Source organism: Chelonia mydas, chromosome 18, assembly GCF_015237465.2.
Source record: "Chelonia mydas isolate rCheMyd1 chromosome 18, rCheMyd1.pri.v2, whole genome shotgun sequence".
NCBI lineage: Eukaryota > Metazoa > Chordata > Testudines > Cheloniidae > Chelonia > Chelonia mydas.
In genome coordinates this window covers 15619719-15638339 of record NC_051258.2, presented here as the reverse complement: position 1 = coordinate 15638339, position 18621 = coordinate 15619719, and the positions used below count along the sequence as shown (strand labels likewise).

The following is an 18621-nucleotide window of genomic DNA, read 5'->3' as shown; positions in this document are numbered from 1 at the left end:
CAGAAGAGAAACACCTGAAATTAGCGGCCGCTTTTGGAAGCATGAGACTCAGGGGAAGATTTTCAGATGAAGGAGGTGCACAATTGCACAGCGCACGTGAACAACTATTGAGATAGTGGTTGCAAATAAAATAGCTTTGCACGGAAACGTGCCTTAATTAGCCATTTGCTTGGGCAGTCGCACAGCTTTCATGCATTTGTGCATCTAGCTAGTGTGTGAAAATCTGGCCCTTCGTCTCTCGGTACCTTGGTTTCTCCGTCTGTAAAATGAGGAATAATGATCAAACAGACGTCCCAGCAGGACGCAAGGTTTAACTGAGCATTGCTTGTGAAATGCTTTGACAGCCTCAGATGAAAATGATTGTTATTAAAGCAACATAATTGTGTATAGTATTTTTTGCCATTTCAAATCTCTTGCTCTTGTAGGTCTTGTAGGCTCAGAGGTAACCAAGCATTTTTTAAACATGGTTTTACTTCTTATTATAGACCATTCAATGTCAGATTTCCTTCATTCTTCACTTCATGCAATATGTGGGGTATGTGGGTCTAAGACACCCAGTTAACAGGGGAACGTCAGTCCAAACTATGATCATTATTCCACCATGAACTAAAGAGGTGCTGACATGGCACTCTAGGAAATGTATGTTGATCCCTTCACGTCTAAGCTGTTTAATAATATTGTAATACTTAATGCTACGGCTTATTCATCTAATACTGATTATACCATACAACCTTGCTTTCCTGTAGTGCCTGTTACCTGAGGAGCTCCAAGAACTTTACAAACATGAATCATTTAGTTAATTAACTTATTAGTTAAGTCTCACACTGCTCCTGTGAAGTGGATGTCTATCATTTTAACAATGGGGAAGCTAAGGCTCAGAGATGATTGTTGGTGATTGCCATTGTTATGACAGCTTCTTTAGTCCTGGCTTGCTTGCATCTCCCTACGTTTTGAAGCCTGCCACTTCAGCCTGCACACTCAGACAAGTTGCAGGCAAATTGTGACTAATGCTAATCGCTGCATTTAGCTAAACGAGGTCCAGTTGGGTCATGATGCCTTCTGATACATAATGAAAGAACTTGGATGTTGTTTCACATCACCACTGTATAATCCTATTATCATCCTCCGTTTGTATTGTCCCACTGCTTCAATCCAATCTGAGCTCCAACGTGCTGGACATTGTACTAACTAACATGTGGAAAAACACAGTATTTGCCTTAAAGAGTTTCCAGTCTAACACAAAACACAAGTGGAGTAGGATTAGCCCCATGTTCTTTGAAAAGGTTTAATTCCGCTATCTGAAGATAAGGAACACAGATTAAGAGCCAACCCCATTCAATTATATTTCCAAACAGCAGCTCTGCTTCCCGCACCAACAAAACACTAGTCAGCCAGTGGTTTTGGTTTCCTTTTCCCTCACCAGGAATGGCTGACAGGGGTGGGTTCTGGAGACTTTGGCCTGATGACATTAGCAGTGGAAGTAGCACTTGTATCTGCTTTACGGACCTCTTGCTATGGGGAAGGACCAAACTCTGCTACTCAAAAAATTCCTTTTGATTTCAGAACCATTTGGTTATGGTGGGCATAAAAAGTTTGCCTTTTCCTATTAAAGAAATGATCTGTGATGTATGGAGGGTCCACAAAAGGGTTAATGAGTTTGCGTTTGGTGCAACCTGATGGTGATTCACCTTTGGGTTTACTAACCAGTCCCATGAGTGTGTGCTTGGGTGAGGTCACCTCTGGAATTTAGTGTCAAGACTGCAGCAATTTTCAGATCTTTTGTGGCCCATATTTTGTTTTCAGTTTTGTTTTGCCTTTTTTCACCCCCCACCCCCGCCCAACCCCGGAAATGTCATGTTTTTAAGTGATTTGGTCATGAAGACCCGCAGAACTGCACGATTTTGCATGTTACAGCCAAGGCGACAGTTTAGATCCAAAAAATGGATTATTTGGCTTGAAGGGGCATTTTGAATTTCATTAGGGATGTTTTACCCACCTTGCTTTGGTCTCCTTGGTAGAGAGTTTGTGTGGGTGGAATCTGCGAAGCCAGCTCTGCATCGGAGCTCTTCAACATAGATCATCCCTTGGGTATTCCTCCAGAATTCATTCTCTTAATCAAAACAAGTAGTTATTGTTCTCATTTGCCTTTGCACCCTGAAATATAATTAATACAAACATAGCAGAAGATTAGAAATTCCAGCAATCCAAGGGTAGCAGCCGAGTCAAGTAACATCGGCCCATCCTTGAGGTGCTGCAGGACAAATGACAAGCTGTGGTGTTTATTTCTGAGACTCAGTAATTATAATGGAGCTGGGATGCTAGTTTAGAGAAACTACGGTGGCCTTTCAGAAGTTGCTGCCTCATCAGTCAATGGCCAGAGTCCAAGGGCTGCAGAGCGAGTGAGAGGGTGAGCAATGCTTAGCCTAGGCTGGGATCCCACTCAGTCAGCTGCCCCAGGATGGTGCTTGAAACACATCCCGGGGCACGCTGACTACCATATCGCTCAGGTAATCACTGCTAACTTTTCGTCTCTAAGGTGCCACAAGTACTCCTTTTCTTTTTGCGAATACAGACTAACACGGCTGCTACTCTGAAACCTGTCATTACTCACGTGGTTACCCTACCAGTGTGCTCCCATCCATGCCGGGCAACGGTTTGGCTCTTTTACTGCTCTTACGGGTGCAATCAGGCCAGCTGCAGTAAGGGCTGGAGGATGAAGCCAACATCCCCAGTGGGTTTCAGGGATAGCTCTAGTAGGCACAGCACAAGCCAGACATAGCATCGCACAACTCTACCAATGCATCTCAGCGCTGACTCACAGCACCTCCTGCCACCCAAATCCTACCTCCACCCGCTTTGCCCGTGCACCCCTAATCCTTCCATGTGACACCACTTGAAAATCCAGTCTCAGGCTCACCTACGTCACTCTGCTGATTGACCTCAATGTGGCCCTGTAGCACCTCCTGCTGCTCTAGTCTTGGGTTTAGCTGCTGAAGTCCCTTAACACTGACCTGGTGCAGCCTGTCAGACCTGGCAAACTTTTCTAGTTTCTTATTCTTTTGTGCCATGGAGAAGTGTCTACTCAGCACCTTGCTAAAAGCACCTAACTGCAGTGAAACCAAGTCCTCAGAGAGGAAAAGGCCAGTGCATTCACTCCATCCCCCAGATCTACATGGTTTAATGTTATCCCTCTTCCACCTGGGATTTTAAAATGCTTGTGGGGACCACAACTTCCTCAGAGGCGGGGGATGCTTCTCCTTGGCTTCCCCTAGGCCTCAGCCTGAAGCAAAATCCAGATTCCGAATACCCTCCGAGTTGGGGACAGTTCTAGTGTTGCTGAATGAAGCCGCGTCTCTTCTCTCTATTCGGGAGGGATGCATTTCGCACTGCGCAAGCTGCCGCTGAAAGTTTAGGTCACAGGCTGTTTTCTCTTCTCTCATGATGGAAATAGCCTGAGGCCTGGAAGAGCATTAGGAGGAGCACGGCATTGGGAAGCAAGCAGGGCGCCCCACCAGGGGATGACTGAAGAGTTCTTAGCCGCCGGATAATTAGGACCTTGCTTTTTGGATATCAGTGACACAATTCACCTCCTCCTGTCCTGGTCACTTGTCTTTCTAGTTAGGTCCCTCCGACCACGTGAACGTGCAGGATGCTGTACATTCTTTTTGACACACGCCAGCTGCCACTGATGTCTGAGGACACCTGGCTGTGCTCAGAAGTATGGCACGCTCCATCGGCATGGCACGCACATAGGTGCACCGCAGATCATAGGAATGTCACGTGCTGCCTTTCTGTCTCGCTTCCTAACCGCTCAGGGCCGGATTCTGATCTCAGCCGTGCCGCAGTGACACCGTTGATCTCAGTGGAGTTATCCCAGGCTCACGGTACGTTTGTATAACTGAGATCAGAATCTCACTTACAATCTATAACGTGCCGGATTCTCTGCTCTTGTCACTCTATTGAGATCAACAGAGAGGGTCGAATCAGCAGAGAATTTGCCCCACGGCCTTTATTACTCATGAGGAGGTGGCCAAACAAATGTTCAGTCAAAACCGATTGTTTCCCCTCAAGATATGGGCACAGCAGGCTGTGAGACCGCTGTGAGGATGATAAAGCTATTCCAAGGGGAGAAGGCTGAAGGGCTGCTTGGAAGTTCCTAGTTTCTAGTATGTGGTTAAAATCCTTCAAGTTGATGGCTGCAGTTTAACAGCTGCTGCTGTTTCTTTGCTGCAGAGATAAACCCCTTCTTTCAGCTGGTTATTCTATCCATCTCTCACAGATGAGAGGAAACGGCACGGAAAAATTGAATCCGTATGGGCAATAAGGGGATGATGCATGAAGGCATGTGACTTCCAAGTCCGGAGAATAAAAATAGCAGAAAAATCTGCCGGAGAGCCGCCCTTTAATTATTTCTGTTTCTTGAACAGGCTTTTGCCGTTGGCACAGACTGGCAGGCTGGCATTCCTATTGGGCTTCCATATGCACTGCCAGAAAGAGCTTGGCACCACATTGTTAAAGGAAGAAATAAGCCTCTTTTTTGGAAGCTGTTTCAAAGGCCTGGGTGACGGATCAATTATGGTCAGACCCCCGTGGCACCCTGTGGGGAGTGAAGAATCTGGGCTGGGATTGTGAGTCACCAGGACTTTGTTTTCAGCCCACTCATCGTGGGGGAAGGGAGTCTTGATTCCCATCCTGATGTTAGAGCTGCTTCTGGGGGCCTGCTCACGTTAGCCGTTAGGAGAACAAGCTTTGGAAAAGTACAGCCCAGCGCTTACCTCTAAGTCTGCTTGATGTCATTGCTGTGCTGTGGTTGCCATGGCTCAGGAGACTGAAATCTCCATGACAATGCATTGGTACCGTGACAACCAGGCAAACTGATGTAACAGTATTTGATTTGGGTTAAAGAACAGCCCACACGAAGGCAGAAAGTAGAGCCCGGTGAAATGTGGTACTTAGGCACGCTCACCCGTCCTCCATTCTAATGTAACCTACCCATTCCCTTTCATCGCACATGGGACTGTCTTAATTCATTTCCCAAGGCATTCGTATGGGAAGTGTTTGTGCTTGTGAAAAAGTCTGTGGATAGTGAAAGGAGCAGATACAATAAGCCTATGGGTGCCAGTCCTTGACCAGGAAGAGTGGCTAGCCAATGCCATTTGTCTGAAACCACCATCCTGGCTGAGATGAGGATTGGGGCCCATTGAAGAAGTCATGTGGGGAAACTGGCACCACTACTGTCCGCTATGAATTATCCGTTTTGTGGCTAAACAGAGAACTTCATTCTCCAGCAGCACTAAATTTACTCTTGCCTGTAACCCATCCATCCAACGCGTCCTTTAAAACTCAGCAGATCACCGCAGCAGCGCTGTTCGAGCTAGCCGTCTGGGGCATGCAGGAGGGGTTTGTATCTGGTCTTCTCTGGCTAGCAGGACCCTAGCCCAGATCTATCAATAGCAGCACACCCGCAGTGATGTTGCAGGAAGCCCAGCGTCATTGTGGATGTGGTCAGAATTCCAAAGAGGCACCAACATGGTAATTGACAAGTTTAGTTAAAATAAAACGGTGGGCTGGATTCAAATCTTCTTTAGTGACTTTCCAAATTGGACCCAGCTCACTTTCCTCTTCCAACACAGCCTGGGCAAGTCAGGCAGAGCAGAGCTGTATTTGCGGGAAGCAAAGGCCGATATTACAGCACTGTTTCGAGATCTTATTCTGACAAAATTCAATAGATTTACTATTCTTGGGCCCTTTGCTGGCATCAAAGAAAATTACACTTGCCAGTAAACCGGAGGCAGCCAACTCCTTGCTTTGCTTGGGGGCGAATGGCCTTCAAGGGAGATTGCTCCATCTGCAGAACTAAGTCAAGTCCCAGGAGACCCTCTGTGCAAAGAATGACTCCAGCTGGGAGAGTTTAACAAGCTCCTCTGGGAATAGGACCTGCCCGTTTCCGATTGGAGCCAGTGGGAGTTGAGGGAGCTCATACATCGCAGGGCTGGGCTGGATGTTTGGAGAGAGGCACCTCTGTGCAATGCAGATGCGACACAGATTTGTTCTGTGGACAGATCTAGACCATGGCATCAGTGTGTCTCTCTGTACCATACATTATCTTACATCCAGAATCCCTTTTGTTTACATTAATATAGACATTGATATTAGTACTTACTTAGCTCTTATATAGTGCGTTACAGCCATAGATCGCAGAGCCTTTTGCAAAGGATGATAAGGTTCATTAGCCCTTTTTATGCAGAGGTGGAAGTTGAGGCATATCGCAGGTCAGTGGTAGTTGCAGGGAGAGAACCTGTGTCTAGAAGTGGTCTGGAGCATGGAAAGAGCATTTGGAGAAGCAACCAGACCTTTGGCTTTGTATCTGCCGGGCACCTTTTGAGGGTCACCTATTACTACAAAGGCTGCTCAAGTTTGATTAGACATAGGACTCCGCCGTTAAATTCTGGATCCAGATTTCAAATCCCACCCCCTCTAAATTAGGGAGTTCAGATCCAGGATCTTGGGTGGGCCCATTATAGGGATGGAGGCCAGCTGTGAAATCCAGATCTCGAGCCAAGTAACGGTTATGAACCTGCCAGCTCTCCCTCTAATTTGGGGTACTTAGCTTTGGGTTCCTCTCTGTGATGGCAGGAAGAGGTCTATCTAGCTCCAAGGATGCAGGGAGAGACTCTGAAGCTGGGGCTGGGGGTGGGGGGAGGAAGTCTGGGCTAGGTATAGTAGCATCTGAAGTGCCCGGCAGGTAGAATCCCCCATTTTGTCTGTGTCAGTACATGTTTCTTCTGGCATTGTGGGAGCCAGCAGGACCTAGCCAACTGCATCTCACCTGCTAGGGGCACTTACATTTTCTCTATCCAGTTTTGCTGGATGAAAACAAGATCCCAGGCCATCTTATATCGTACATAATGGTGATGAATAACTCAGGGCATCTCCTCCGGGTCTGAAGTTTGGCTTGTGTCTGGAAGTAGATTTGTTTTGGGGGAGTGTCCTTTTCTCTAAGCGATCAGTGACCAAGTACTCTCTGCGCAGCCCATCAGGGGACTTCCGTACCTCTTTCTGTTGCAGGGAGTCCGAGCACACCATGGCCCACACAGGAATGCCAGGCGCCCTGCTAAAAGAAACTAGACAAGGAAGGGAAAGCAGATCCTGGGCCCAGTACAATTCTAGTGCAAGAAGATGCTATGCTCTCGATTTCCATGGATTTATACTGGTTTGTCCTAGGCCAGCATATGGCCCATTACGTCCAAAATGGCTGGGAAGGATACAGTCAAACCACAAGACAGAAACAGTTTTGCATGAAAAGAGAGGATGTTGATAATATATGAGACTTTCTCTTGCTCGTAAGTAGCATCATGTGGTTTGGTAGCAGGATGATAAACTCAGATAAGGACGGTTACAAGCATTACATCGCAGTTCCCAAATATGCAGCTAATTTAGATTTAACAAGACGGTTATTAGACGTTAAGTAACTAGACTCCTTAATTCTTAAAACAAATATGCATATTCTTTGAGGCTTCACAGCTATGCGAAAGATTTCTTTATGAAAACCACATTGATGGCAGATGGGGAAGGGCTGTGTGTAACAGATTAAAAAATCTGGTTCAAAAACAACTATGTAAAAGATAAACAATCTGCCCCATAGTTGTCAAACCTCAGAAAATAAAGGCCAGCTCTTCGGCTAGTGTAAATCAGCAGAGCTCCATGGAGTGAGGAACTGGACCTAATTTAAGGGAGGGATAGTTGTCTATCAGTTAAAACCGGTGGTTAGAAATCAAGGACTGTAATTTCAGCTGGCGTAGAGGGTGCAGAGCTCTGCTGAAGCTGGTAGAATGGCATTAATTTGCACAACCAGAGGATTCCTTAGCTCTGTTGATTTCAGTGGACGTTTGGAGCCTAAATAGACGTTAGGGGTGTGAGCTGCTTCATTGATTCCACCCTGAGGTTTTTTTAAAGACAGTAGTGCTATGCTGATTTACACCAATTGAAAAGTGGGCCCCAGGACTCCTGGGTTCTTTTCCTGGCTCCACCATAAATTCTCAAGTCATGTAATCCAACGTTTTCCAGCTTGCTCTCTGCATTGGAATGGTCCAAGTGCTGGGGGGAGAAGGTGTCTAGGCAGGGAGGGTCCGACCGATCCAAGGCCTGAGAAGTTGGATGCAATAGCAGCGGGGAAGTGACTGGAGGGATTCAAAGAAAGGGATGATGTGAACAGAAGGACGGACAAGGCAAATGATCTTGGCTGCTGTATTTTGTGGCCACTGGAGCGGGAGCAATGTGGGTGTGGGGGCCCGGAGAGGAGAGTGTTCCCATACGAATGAAGGGAGGAGATGAGAGGTGAGAACAGAGAGTGAAGGTTGCATCTTAGAAATGTTGTGAAGGAAGAAACAGTGAGATTTGGACACCCCTCAGAGCAGAAGGGGAAGGGGAATTCTCACTGGGTATTGAGCAAGCTTAACACGGAGCATAGCAGGACCCACTGAGATGCTAGTTCAAATCCAACCCCGGTCAGAGGAGACTGAAAAAGTCATTACCACATGCTAGCCCTTTAGTGGCCTATGTGACCATGCTGATGGTCTCAGCCCCATTCTGAGCAACTCCATCGGGAGGCAGTATTGCTCAGTGAGTAGGGCACTTGCTCAGGAGTCGGGAAAGCTGGATTTTATTGCCACTGGCCTACAGTGTGACCTTGGTCAAGTCACTTCCACTCTCTGCGCCCCTCTTTCCCCTCCCTCTCTTTTTCCTTGCCTAGATTGTAAATTCTTCAAGGCAGGGATTGCCTCTTACCAAGTGTCAGTACAATGCTTATCACATGGGGCCCCCCATTCATCTGGGGTCTCTAAGTGCTACCATTATACAAACAATAACCACATGTACAAATGCCCTTCCATGGCTAGCACTCAGTACGATTCCTGCTGGCAAGCTGAGCGCTCCTTGTGCCTGGAGAATGAACTCCCAGGCCTTGTTGGGGTCTTTCCAGAACAGGTCTAAGGCGGACTGGCGGGAGAGGAGGGAGGTGTGGGAAGCATGCACTGATGCGGCCCCTGCTGCTCCTCTTCTAGTGACGAATAGACGCCTCTGATCTGAGTTTGTCACTCCAGAGCCTTCTGTCAGCACCAAAACCCCTTGAAAAGAAAGGCAGGCATTCCCAGAATGCCGATGGGGACCTAGGTTGCTGGAGAGATGAGATGAGGCAGAGATATTTTCCTGCTTGTAGATTTGTGCAGCGGAAGCTGGGGCGGGCCTCAGTATTCAGAGCCAGGGCATCAGCGCCCCAAACTCTCAGGCTGTTCAGATCCAGGGTGTCGGTTCAGCCCCTTGTGAGGCGATGATGGGATCTTGGATGCTGGGACGCGGCCGGGAGATGCAGAGCAATTCTGCTGACTCATGTGGCACCCAAGTCAGGTGGGTCTCATTAGCTCCCCCTCAGGAGGGCAAAAAATGGGGGAAAGAAAGAGAGGAAAGAGGGGGTAAGACAGGAGGTCTTGCACAGAAAAATCCCTACAGCCAGCGAGGTCCAGAGTGAGCCCAGACTAAGCCTCCCTCAGCACGTGAGGAACCAGGTGATTCATACGTCTGACAACATGCACTTAATATTCAGTCACAACAGGTCATGTGGTGGTATGTCCCATGACTGTGTGAACTCCCCATGCGCTGGACACCCTAAGGCAATTAAAAACCTTTCACAAACCCTTCTAAAAGCGCTGGTACATTGATTATGAGGAGATTAGAGTAAATAAACTAGTTCCCCCCCCCCGCCCCGCCGGGAAACAGCCCCACCACTTCCCATGACCTTTATGAAACTCAACAAAACAGCCACATACCCTGAAAGCCCAGGAATGGCAGATGGGACCTCCCCCGCCCCTCCCAGTATTGAGCAATAACATCATCGTGATTATTTATGTATTTATGTATATGTCAGTAGCTCCCAGAGGCCCCAGCTGTGGATCAGGGCCCACTGTGTTAAGAGCTGTACATGTCATTAAAAAAAAGACAGTCCTTGCCACAAATATCTTACTCTGTTGGCATACAATGGGCATGAATCCTCCTTCAAAGCAACTTTCTATGTAACAGTTATTTTTTAAATTGCTTGCTGCTTGGAGGATGGGGTTAGATTGCAGTGACCTTACAGGATAGCTAAGAAATAGGGTTGGGATTTTTAAGCTTCCTAAGGGATTTAGACACCCAGTTCCCCAGTAAAAATCAATGGGAATTCCCCATCTAAAAAAATCAATGGGAAATGGGAGTCCCACCCCCCCCCTTGAAAATCTTAGCCCAGACTTGGAGATAAATAAAAGCTGCTTTGTTGGGATGTCATAAAGGATAGAAACTAACTGGGGCGGGGGAAGGGACAAGCACAAGAGAACTCGATTGGCTCATGCAGTCTCCTCTTAAGGTTAACAGAGAGGAAGGAAGGTCCAGGGGTAAGGGTGCTCCGCAGGAACTTGAGAAAGCTGCGTTCGGTTCCTTGCTCCGCCACAGACCTCCTGGGTGACTTTGGGCAAGTCGCTAAGGCTACATCTACACTGCAAAGGAAGAAACATGGCGCTGAGTCTTCGAGCCTGTGTCAACCAACTCAGGCTGCGTGGCTAAACCTAGCAGCGTAGCCGCTCCCGCGTGGGTCAAAACCTGCTCAGGGTTTTTAGCCCCACATGGTGACCCGAAGTCAATCGACCCAGGCTCGAGACTCGCTGCTGGGGGGGTTTTTCTTTGCCATGTAGATGTACCCTCAGTGTCTCAGCCCCCTATCTCTAAAATAGGGATAACAGGACCCATGCATACGCACACCTTCCAGGGATGTCAGTAGAATTGGAGGGTGCTCAGCACCTGTCAGAATTGGGCCCAGTTATGTAACGTGGCAGGACTGTGATAGGGACAGGCATAGCGTGCAGGGAGGAGAGTTCACACAGTCACATGCTGTATCACATGGCCGGTGTTGTCACTGAGTATTAGGTCTACCCTGTAAGTTGTCTGAATCATCTGGTGCCTCACAGCATTCCAAGGGAGATTTCTGGTAGCTGTTGGGAGAGGTGCTCTCTCCTGAAGCCTGTGTGTACTGGATTGGCGATCGCCTTAAAAGTTCAGGACAGAATTGACATGCTCGAGATCTGCGCCTGGCCTTCTATTTGATTTACTTCCTTTGTGGGGAGGGAGTCTCCGTTCTCTGTTCCATTTGGATTACCCGGCGGGATGTCGGCCGCCTGGTAGCAGTGTCAGATGGGGACTGTGTTCACCTGTAGAAGGTATTGTTCGTTTATTTCCCATGGAAGAGTGGTGAATGTGGAGAAATACTGAGTTTGCTCTGCTAGTTGTAATTCCTCTGAGAGAGAGAGATGGGCTGGATCACAACATCACATGACCTCTCAAGGTACCTTCCACCGATGTTTCTATGACTTTATGATCAGAGTGAAACTCCCTTCCCAAACTCGGTGGAAGTTCGAATCTGGATCCAAATTTTATGACTTTGCCCTATCAATTATTTTTTATTTATCCTTCCTGTTGTTAGCAGTGTGTCCCTGGGCAGCTGTTCATCCATTTAAAACAACAAGAGCCTTTAGAGAATAGATTTTGTTGCCTGATCTACCGAGGCCCTGGGGATTTTCTCCTGGTTCCTTTTGGATTGTGTGCGTCCCGTCCTTGGCTGTAATAAAGCCACATGAATTGGTGCTTCGCCGGCACATCCTTCCTCCACAGACCTTTTACCTGGCACATGCCCATGGCTGGAATTTTTAAAAGGCAGAGCGTTAGTACTTCATGCTGTAACACAGCAAACCCACAAGCGGGAGAGGGTTCATGCAATGGACTGTGGATTGCATGCGTTGGGACACAAAATTGCAGTGAGGTTTACCACACTTCCAGGTGCTTGTTGAAGGGAATGGCTGCCCAGCTGGGGACAGGCTACCCCAGCACGCTGCTCTCCATGGGAAGGTTTCTGCCTTACTGCTCTTGCAGTTGGAGTTTTGCCTAAGAGAAAAGTGGATTTATCCCAAAGGTCTTGAGCTGGAAATGTCTTTTGCCAATGGGCTGGGCTGATGTCATTGGAATTTTCCCATAGTTGGGTGAGGCCAGAATCCTACTGGCCTCTCACTGTCACCACTACCCAAGAAATGGAAAGAAAACAGACCCAATGGATCTCTCCTTCAGACACAGCCAAGGCACTAAGGGTAACACTCAGAGGTGTGTGAGAGTGAATAGATTGAGATGGTAACAGGACCAAGATATGCCCACATATGGGCTAAAGGCTTGCTGGGGTTTAGAAGATGCAAGCCAACAGTGTGGGTGTTCTTGAGGCATCGTTACAGCCTGAGCGTCACAAGGGCTTTAAGCAGGCACAGTGTGCCCGTTTACCCCAGGCATGTCATTCATGCTGGTGTAATTTAAGAGTTATTCCCGATTTACATGGGCGTAAACGAGATCAGACGAAGACCCCACAGGTGGTGGCTTTGCTGTACATTGCCCTAGCACAATACAGCCCAGTGACTTGCCAGTGACACTGATGGGGGGTTGCCATGAATTCCCCCCCCCCCCCCAAGATTTTTCATCAGCCCAGGAGCAAAACCCATCCCAGATAATTTAGGATCCTCAGAATGGAATTCTCCCAAAATGTGGATCCTCAGCTTATACGGCAGCCTCTGCACAGGAAACCCCTGACTGGGTGGTGCAAACTTTCGCCTCTCTCCTCTGCCTTTTGGAGTTCTTCTGGCCTTTGCCTTTCAAGGACTGTTCGGTTTCTCTGCCCATCATCCGTGTTTAGGCAACCAGCTGATTTCCCCTTTTTTGCTCTTCTGATTACAGGGCGACCATAGATGAAGTGGAAACAGATGTGGTGGAGATAGAAGCAAAGCTTGACAAGGTAAGATGGGGAAGCTGAGAGAGTGGCTTTGGGGGAGATAGCTGGGGTGAGTCTTTGGTTTAGGAACGTGGCCCCGCCAGTCTGTTCCGGACTGTCAGAAAATCATTGGTTGATATGCTGGCTTAGTGTATATGATCATGTCTTCCTGTGCTGGCTGGCCCCAGCCACTGCTGTTCAGCCATAGACGAGGCAGTTGGTTGCTCCTTTTAGCACAAGTAGCTGGGGCTTGTTTCTGAAGAGCCGTCAGCAGAGCTCCACTTCTTTGTGCCTCTGTTTCTCTTTCCACTCTGTCTTTGTCTTGTCAACTTGGACATTTCTCACTTGGTGGCTGCCCAGCAGCTAACACAATGTGGCCGTAGCCTTAGTTAAGACCTCTAGGCAATGTTCACTCCCTGATTGTGATGTTTGTAGGTATGCAACCTGGTTTAGTTACAAGAGCGCTCTGTAACTCACAGCTGGGGTTCACAGAGAGGAGGGTGTATGTGGAATTCAGCTGGGAATGGTTTTAACAATATCGTGTCGAATCTGTTTCAATTCTGATAAAGTCTTAAAAACCATTTGCTATCGTAACAATCACCTTAAATAGTTCCCCTTTGGGGAGGATGTCTAGCCCATTGGTTAGATGAGGTTCAGGACTCCTGGGGGCTACTCCAGTCTCTGCCAGAGAGTATCCCTGTACAACCATAGCTTTGCTGCACCACCTTTCCTCCACAGCAAAATAAAGATAACACTTACCACTCAGCAACTTTCTGAAGTTTAATTAATGTTTTAAAAGTGCTTTGAAGTTCTTGGATGAAAGGTGCTATAGAAATGCAAACTATTATTATACTATAATGAAAATTGAGTGTGTGTACACCACTGGCCTCTGCCGGATATAATTAGAACTGAATTGAAGCCAGACTTCCTGAGTCCCAGGATGGTATCTTAATCATAAGACCATCTTTCCCCATTGGAAGTGTGAATCTGAAACCTGCTACCTTACCGATTTTCCTCTCTCCTATCGTGTGCTTATGCTTGTCTGTTATTGGAAGGTTGTGAACAAGTGCCAGGCTTAACATGGCTGATCTGTTTAGTGTTGGGTTTCCCCTGAGGGCTGGGAAGTGCCCACTGACTGGCTTTTACTGTATGTTGTTCTGGGTGCTGGGACTCTAATTTTAGACAACATAGCATTGGATCAAGTGCTAAACAAACAAACAAAATACATTCAAAATACAAAACATTCCAAGGATGTTGCAAAAAGATGTAGAAAAAGCAACAAGGCAGGTCAAATTTCCTGCTTTTTGACATCAATTGTGCCCCTTTAATGTTTCCAAATATCCGTCTGGTTGTGCTACTGCATGACTTGATGAGGTCTCAATCAGCAGCTACTGAGGTAAAAGCCTCCGTCAGCCAGAATAGTTTGGAATAGCCAGTTTTAGAGTGGGGTTGGGTGGGAAGAGAGTTGAAACAGTCTTGGATCCAAGTCAAGAGACTTACCGACAGAAAGTCATGTTGTCTCCCTCCAAATGTTGGAAACATCTGCCCAATTGTTTCTGAACTGAAGCAGACAGGTGGAGGACCAGTGCCGCTGCTGGATTTTAGCAGGGAGATTGCGTGTGGCTAGAAGGGGAGAGAACTTCTGCATCAGACTTAGAGGTTGGCTTTGTTGAAGCCACAGGCCCTAAGAAATGGGTGGCATATGGGAATCAAATAGGTGGTGTTAGGCCAAGTTCCTAGCGGACAGGTGCCTGCATAAGATACTTAGCTTCCTTATTGGAAGTTGAAAAGAACCCTGAGCTATCCGTTGGCCCTTAGAGCTGGTCCCTCGGAGGTCGGACTGGGGCGCTTTGGCTGTACAGAATCGGGGAAGCTTGTTCTGATGATTCCAATAGTGCCATTATTGTGGCTAGTCTGTGACTAAAGACCATTAGTCTTTAATGTCAATCTGGAACCCTGCGTTAGCGCTAGAATTCTATAAACAATAATTCAGCACTCACAATTTCATTGCATAGAGGAATGCCCCATAAATACATTTCCAATAGATTTAATAAGAGAGCTAATTAGAGCACCTTTGGGCCGGGACTGTCTTAAAGCTACGGTCTCAGGTAATTTGGACCCTCTGCAGATGGTAGCAATGGGCTGGTCTTGAAGCTCCTTCCAATGACAGGTCTCATGAGCTCGGTTTCGTTTTCACATTGTTTCCACCGGCTTGCACCAAAATCTCCTGGCAGGGCTGTGAAATTTCATGTGAAATTGTGGCTGTGTCAGAATCAGAAATAGGGCCACACAGCCTGGAACCGAAACAAATAAAGGCAGGTTTGGATCCAGGAATTTGAAGCTGAAGGCCCGCATTGAAATTCAAAGCAGTTATGCTTTGAGGGTTCATTCTGGACAAAATTCTGTTTGTTTTGCTCAGATTAAATAGGAATGTTTGTATGGCCCTTATCACCAGAGTGTTTGAGTGTTTCACTGTCCTTAGTGGATTTATTGTCAACTTATCTGTATAGAACAGTGGCACAGGCAAATTAAGCAACTTTGTCCAAGATAACACCAGAAATCTATGTCTGAACTAGGAGCTGACCCCAGTTCTTCTCAGCCCTTGTCCTATGCTCTATCCACCAGGCAATCCTTCCTCCTTGGGAATACTAGTGGAATAAGGTGCTATTCAATGCAAGTAAGGGTGTCAGGATCTGTCTCTTAAGACTCAACTCTCTGCCCTTCCTGTGGTTTGGTGGGTTTCTCAGTCTTTAATTGCTTTCTACAGTTAGAGGTAGAAACAGCTGTTTCTAAACTGTGCAAATACGGCTGCTGCCTTCACTCTGACCTCAAGTTTGCCTCCAGCTGTTGCAGGCTGCTTTCCTACCAATGGTGCCCAAGCCTTCTAATATTTCAGGAGTCTTTCTGAAGCTAGGGAACATGATTTCAGAGTGCGCTCGTGCTGAATGGCCCTCAGCTACTAGGAACACAGCCTTGGCTGTGTGCGCGAGGAGGTATTTTAAAAACCGCCACGTTGCAGAATAAGCTGGATTTCCTTTCCAAAGGATCTGTCCAAAGCCCCTGGTGTCCGTCTGGGCTCCAGATGCTACAGGAGCTACATCAATTTGTTTTCTTTCTTTGGGGTGGGATGGAATAGCACAAATGTTCCTCTAGCACCCGGTTCTGTTCTGCCAGATTATGTGAACAAGAGAGAAAGGAGGCGTGTGAGAACTGTGTTCAGATAATACTCTGCTAACACAGCTGGAGACCATTGACTCACCCCATGGGCCAGTCACATTTATCAAAAATGGCTTTACAGTCATTAAAGTGGACGATTTTGGTTTCTCCCCCCAATGAAAAATTGCTGGAAAAAACTCAGTTTCTAAAAAGTTTGGTTGTCAAAAGCCAACAGTTTTCATTTTGTCAAAAAAATAAATGAAACGTTCAGTGACAAGTTTTGAACACAAACATTTTTTGTGTGTGTTTCTTTTGGAGTGTGTGGATAAGACAGTATTTTTTAAACCGGCCTTAACTGTGGGTGGTGTGCTGGTTCCCTGGGGCAGGGGTTTTATAGTGAACAAGAAGACAGATTTTTGAGTCCTTGCTCTCCCCACATCCTTTCTAAAAGGAGAAATTAGATAACCAAGGGATTGTGAGTTCTGACTCACAATGTTCACTGCAATCAGCTGACAGGCTGTTTCTAGGGATGCTCAGGAGCTCCCATGTGTGTATCTGGAAGTCTTTTGTTTCTGGACATTTTCCATGCGGTTGTGACTAAATTAGTGACCATTAATGGACCCTGAGAGGGACTGCGGTAGGAAGCAGCCTCGCCCAGCTGTGTTGCTGTGCACCCATCTTTAAATCAAAGGAGTGGGCCTTACTCCGCTGTTAGACTGGTGGCAGTTTGGACTAACTTCAGTGGTGTGGTAACAGTCTGTAATGTCACTCAGAGGAGAATCAGACGCCCTGCATGTAACACTCTTGCTAATACATCCCTCACTAGAGCTAGGACCTTCCACAGCCACGGAGTGAAGACAACTGTACCGTCTCGCACCACGAGCCGCTCAGTGGGGAATACCATTATCCCCTTCAGATCTTTAGTACTCAGAGGTACTGTTTCCCTGGGCTGCAGGACCGACTGAGACAGTGTTAAGAGTTAGCTAGAGTTCCTCTGATTTTACAGGGATCTGGTCCTTGGCCCTACGCGTATTACACAGCTTAAAAAAATACAAAGCCCTCGGATCCATTATATCAGATAAACGTTTGTCAGGCTTCTAAATGTCACAGCCTCTGCCCTTGCTTTCCTTCTTCCCCCACCTAACCGCCCCGCCCTCCCAGGAAAATCCAGAGAGAACATATGGAGCGAATCGCCCACAAAACAACTCTCGAACCTGCAGTTGAGTTCAGAAATCTCCACTGAATAGTTTTAACAAATCATTTTGAGCACACAAGTGGGCTGCAAACCATTCACTTCAGCTACTCATACCCCCCATGGCTCCAGGCCAGTGTGAAGGTGCATTTTACCACTTCACCATTAGGCATGCATTTGTGCCTCAGTTTCCCTACCAAAGACAGTCTTCCCCAGGCTGGTAGTGTGATCTGGCCAGACCAAAAATCCTCTCCTTCCAGAGCAATGAAAGCGCAAAATCCTTTCACCCTCCTTGGGCACAGCTCTCTGCTAGGGTCTGTGCAGTGATTAAATCCATCCCTCTTGGTTGCAGGGGGGTTCCTCCCCGCTTCAACCAGGGTTCAGGACTTCACTGGGCTATGACTTCCCATTCAGTCCTTCCCCTCAGCCGCAGGGTTTCCATATCACCGCTCTAGGTAGCATCATACTGGGGCCTTCTGTTACGTACTGTAAGCTGCAGCCTTGGCACACTAATACATGGATCACCTTCCCCACTGCCCAGGGCCACGTCCTCCAAGGCCTGCTTCCGACGAGGCCTTCCTCTGGCCTCTTGAGCCAAGCACCTGTCTGCAGGGAATGCTCCCCACCTAGGGTGACCAGACAGCAAGTGTGAAAAATCGGGACAGGGGTTGAGGGGGGGTAATAGGTGCCTATGTCAGAAAAAGCTCCAAAAATCAGGACTGTCCCTATAAAATCGGGACATCTGGTCACCCTATCCCCACCTTAGCTCAGGCCCCAGCACATCACCATCCTCCCCCCCAGGGCTCTAACTGGCAGCAAGCTTTTGTCTCCGGCTCCCTCCTTCCCGGCAGGCCTTGCTGTAGCCTCGAATCAGCTGATCTGGGAGGCAAACCAGGCACAGCTGAGAGCTGTGGCCTGAGCCCCTGTGACAGCTGGCTTAGGGCAACCCAGTGATTTGGCCACGCCCTTACCTGGGGGCCGCCCCATGGCCACCACCCGAGCAGAGAGGAGGCTGGGTGTGGATGCTCCTTCCCTTCCTGATAGTGGTGTTAGCAGCAACAGGGTTCTCCTTCCCCTCCTGGGCAGCAGCAGTGCCTTGATCCCGCCTCCCTCAGCCCCTCCCAGAGTCTTGTATGATTGTGGCGCCCGGTGGCTCTATTCCCTGCTGCTCCTGCCTTGGCAGACACCCTTGCTTTACACCCAGGCCACGTTCCCAAGCTTTTCTTCGCCATCCACGAGAGCTAGAAACGTAAGGGCCAGATCCTCAGCTGGCACACATCGACTGAAGACAACAGAGCTACACCGATTTACCCCATCTCAGGCTTTGGCCTCTAACTGTTTTCTTAAATGACAGCGGGGGCGTTGACCTCACTTCCTGATTCTGTCCTGTGCTGATTCTTTCTGTTTGGCTTCACATGTTCAGACTAATAAGCCTCTGGGATCA

General features: G+C 47.8%; 1 protein-coding gene across 6 annotated transcripts in view; it reads left to right on the top strand.

The window, feature by feature from the left end:
• The window catches only part of ACAP3 (ArfGAP with coiled-coil, ankyrin repeat and PH domains 3), a 159529-nt gene that overhangs the window by 56142 nt on the left and 84766 nt on the right, over nucleotides 1-18621 (top strand). For all 6 annotated transcript variants that reach the window (XM_037881109.2, XM_037881110.2, XM_037881111.2 and 3 more), the window contains exon 2: nucleotides 12796-12853. In XM_037881109.2, the coding sequence (XP_037737037.1) occupies nucleotides 12796-12853 (58 nt within the window). The remainder of the gene's footprint in view (nucleotides 1-12795; nucleotides 12854-18621) is intronic.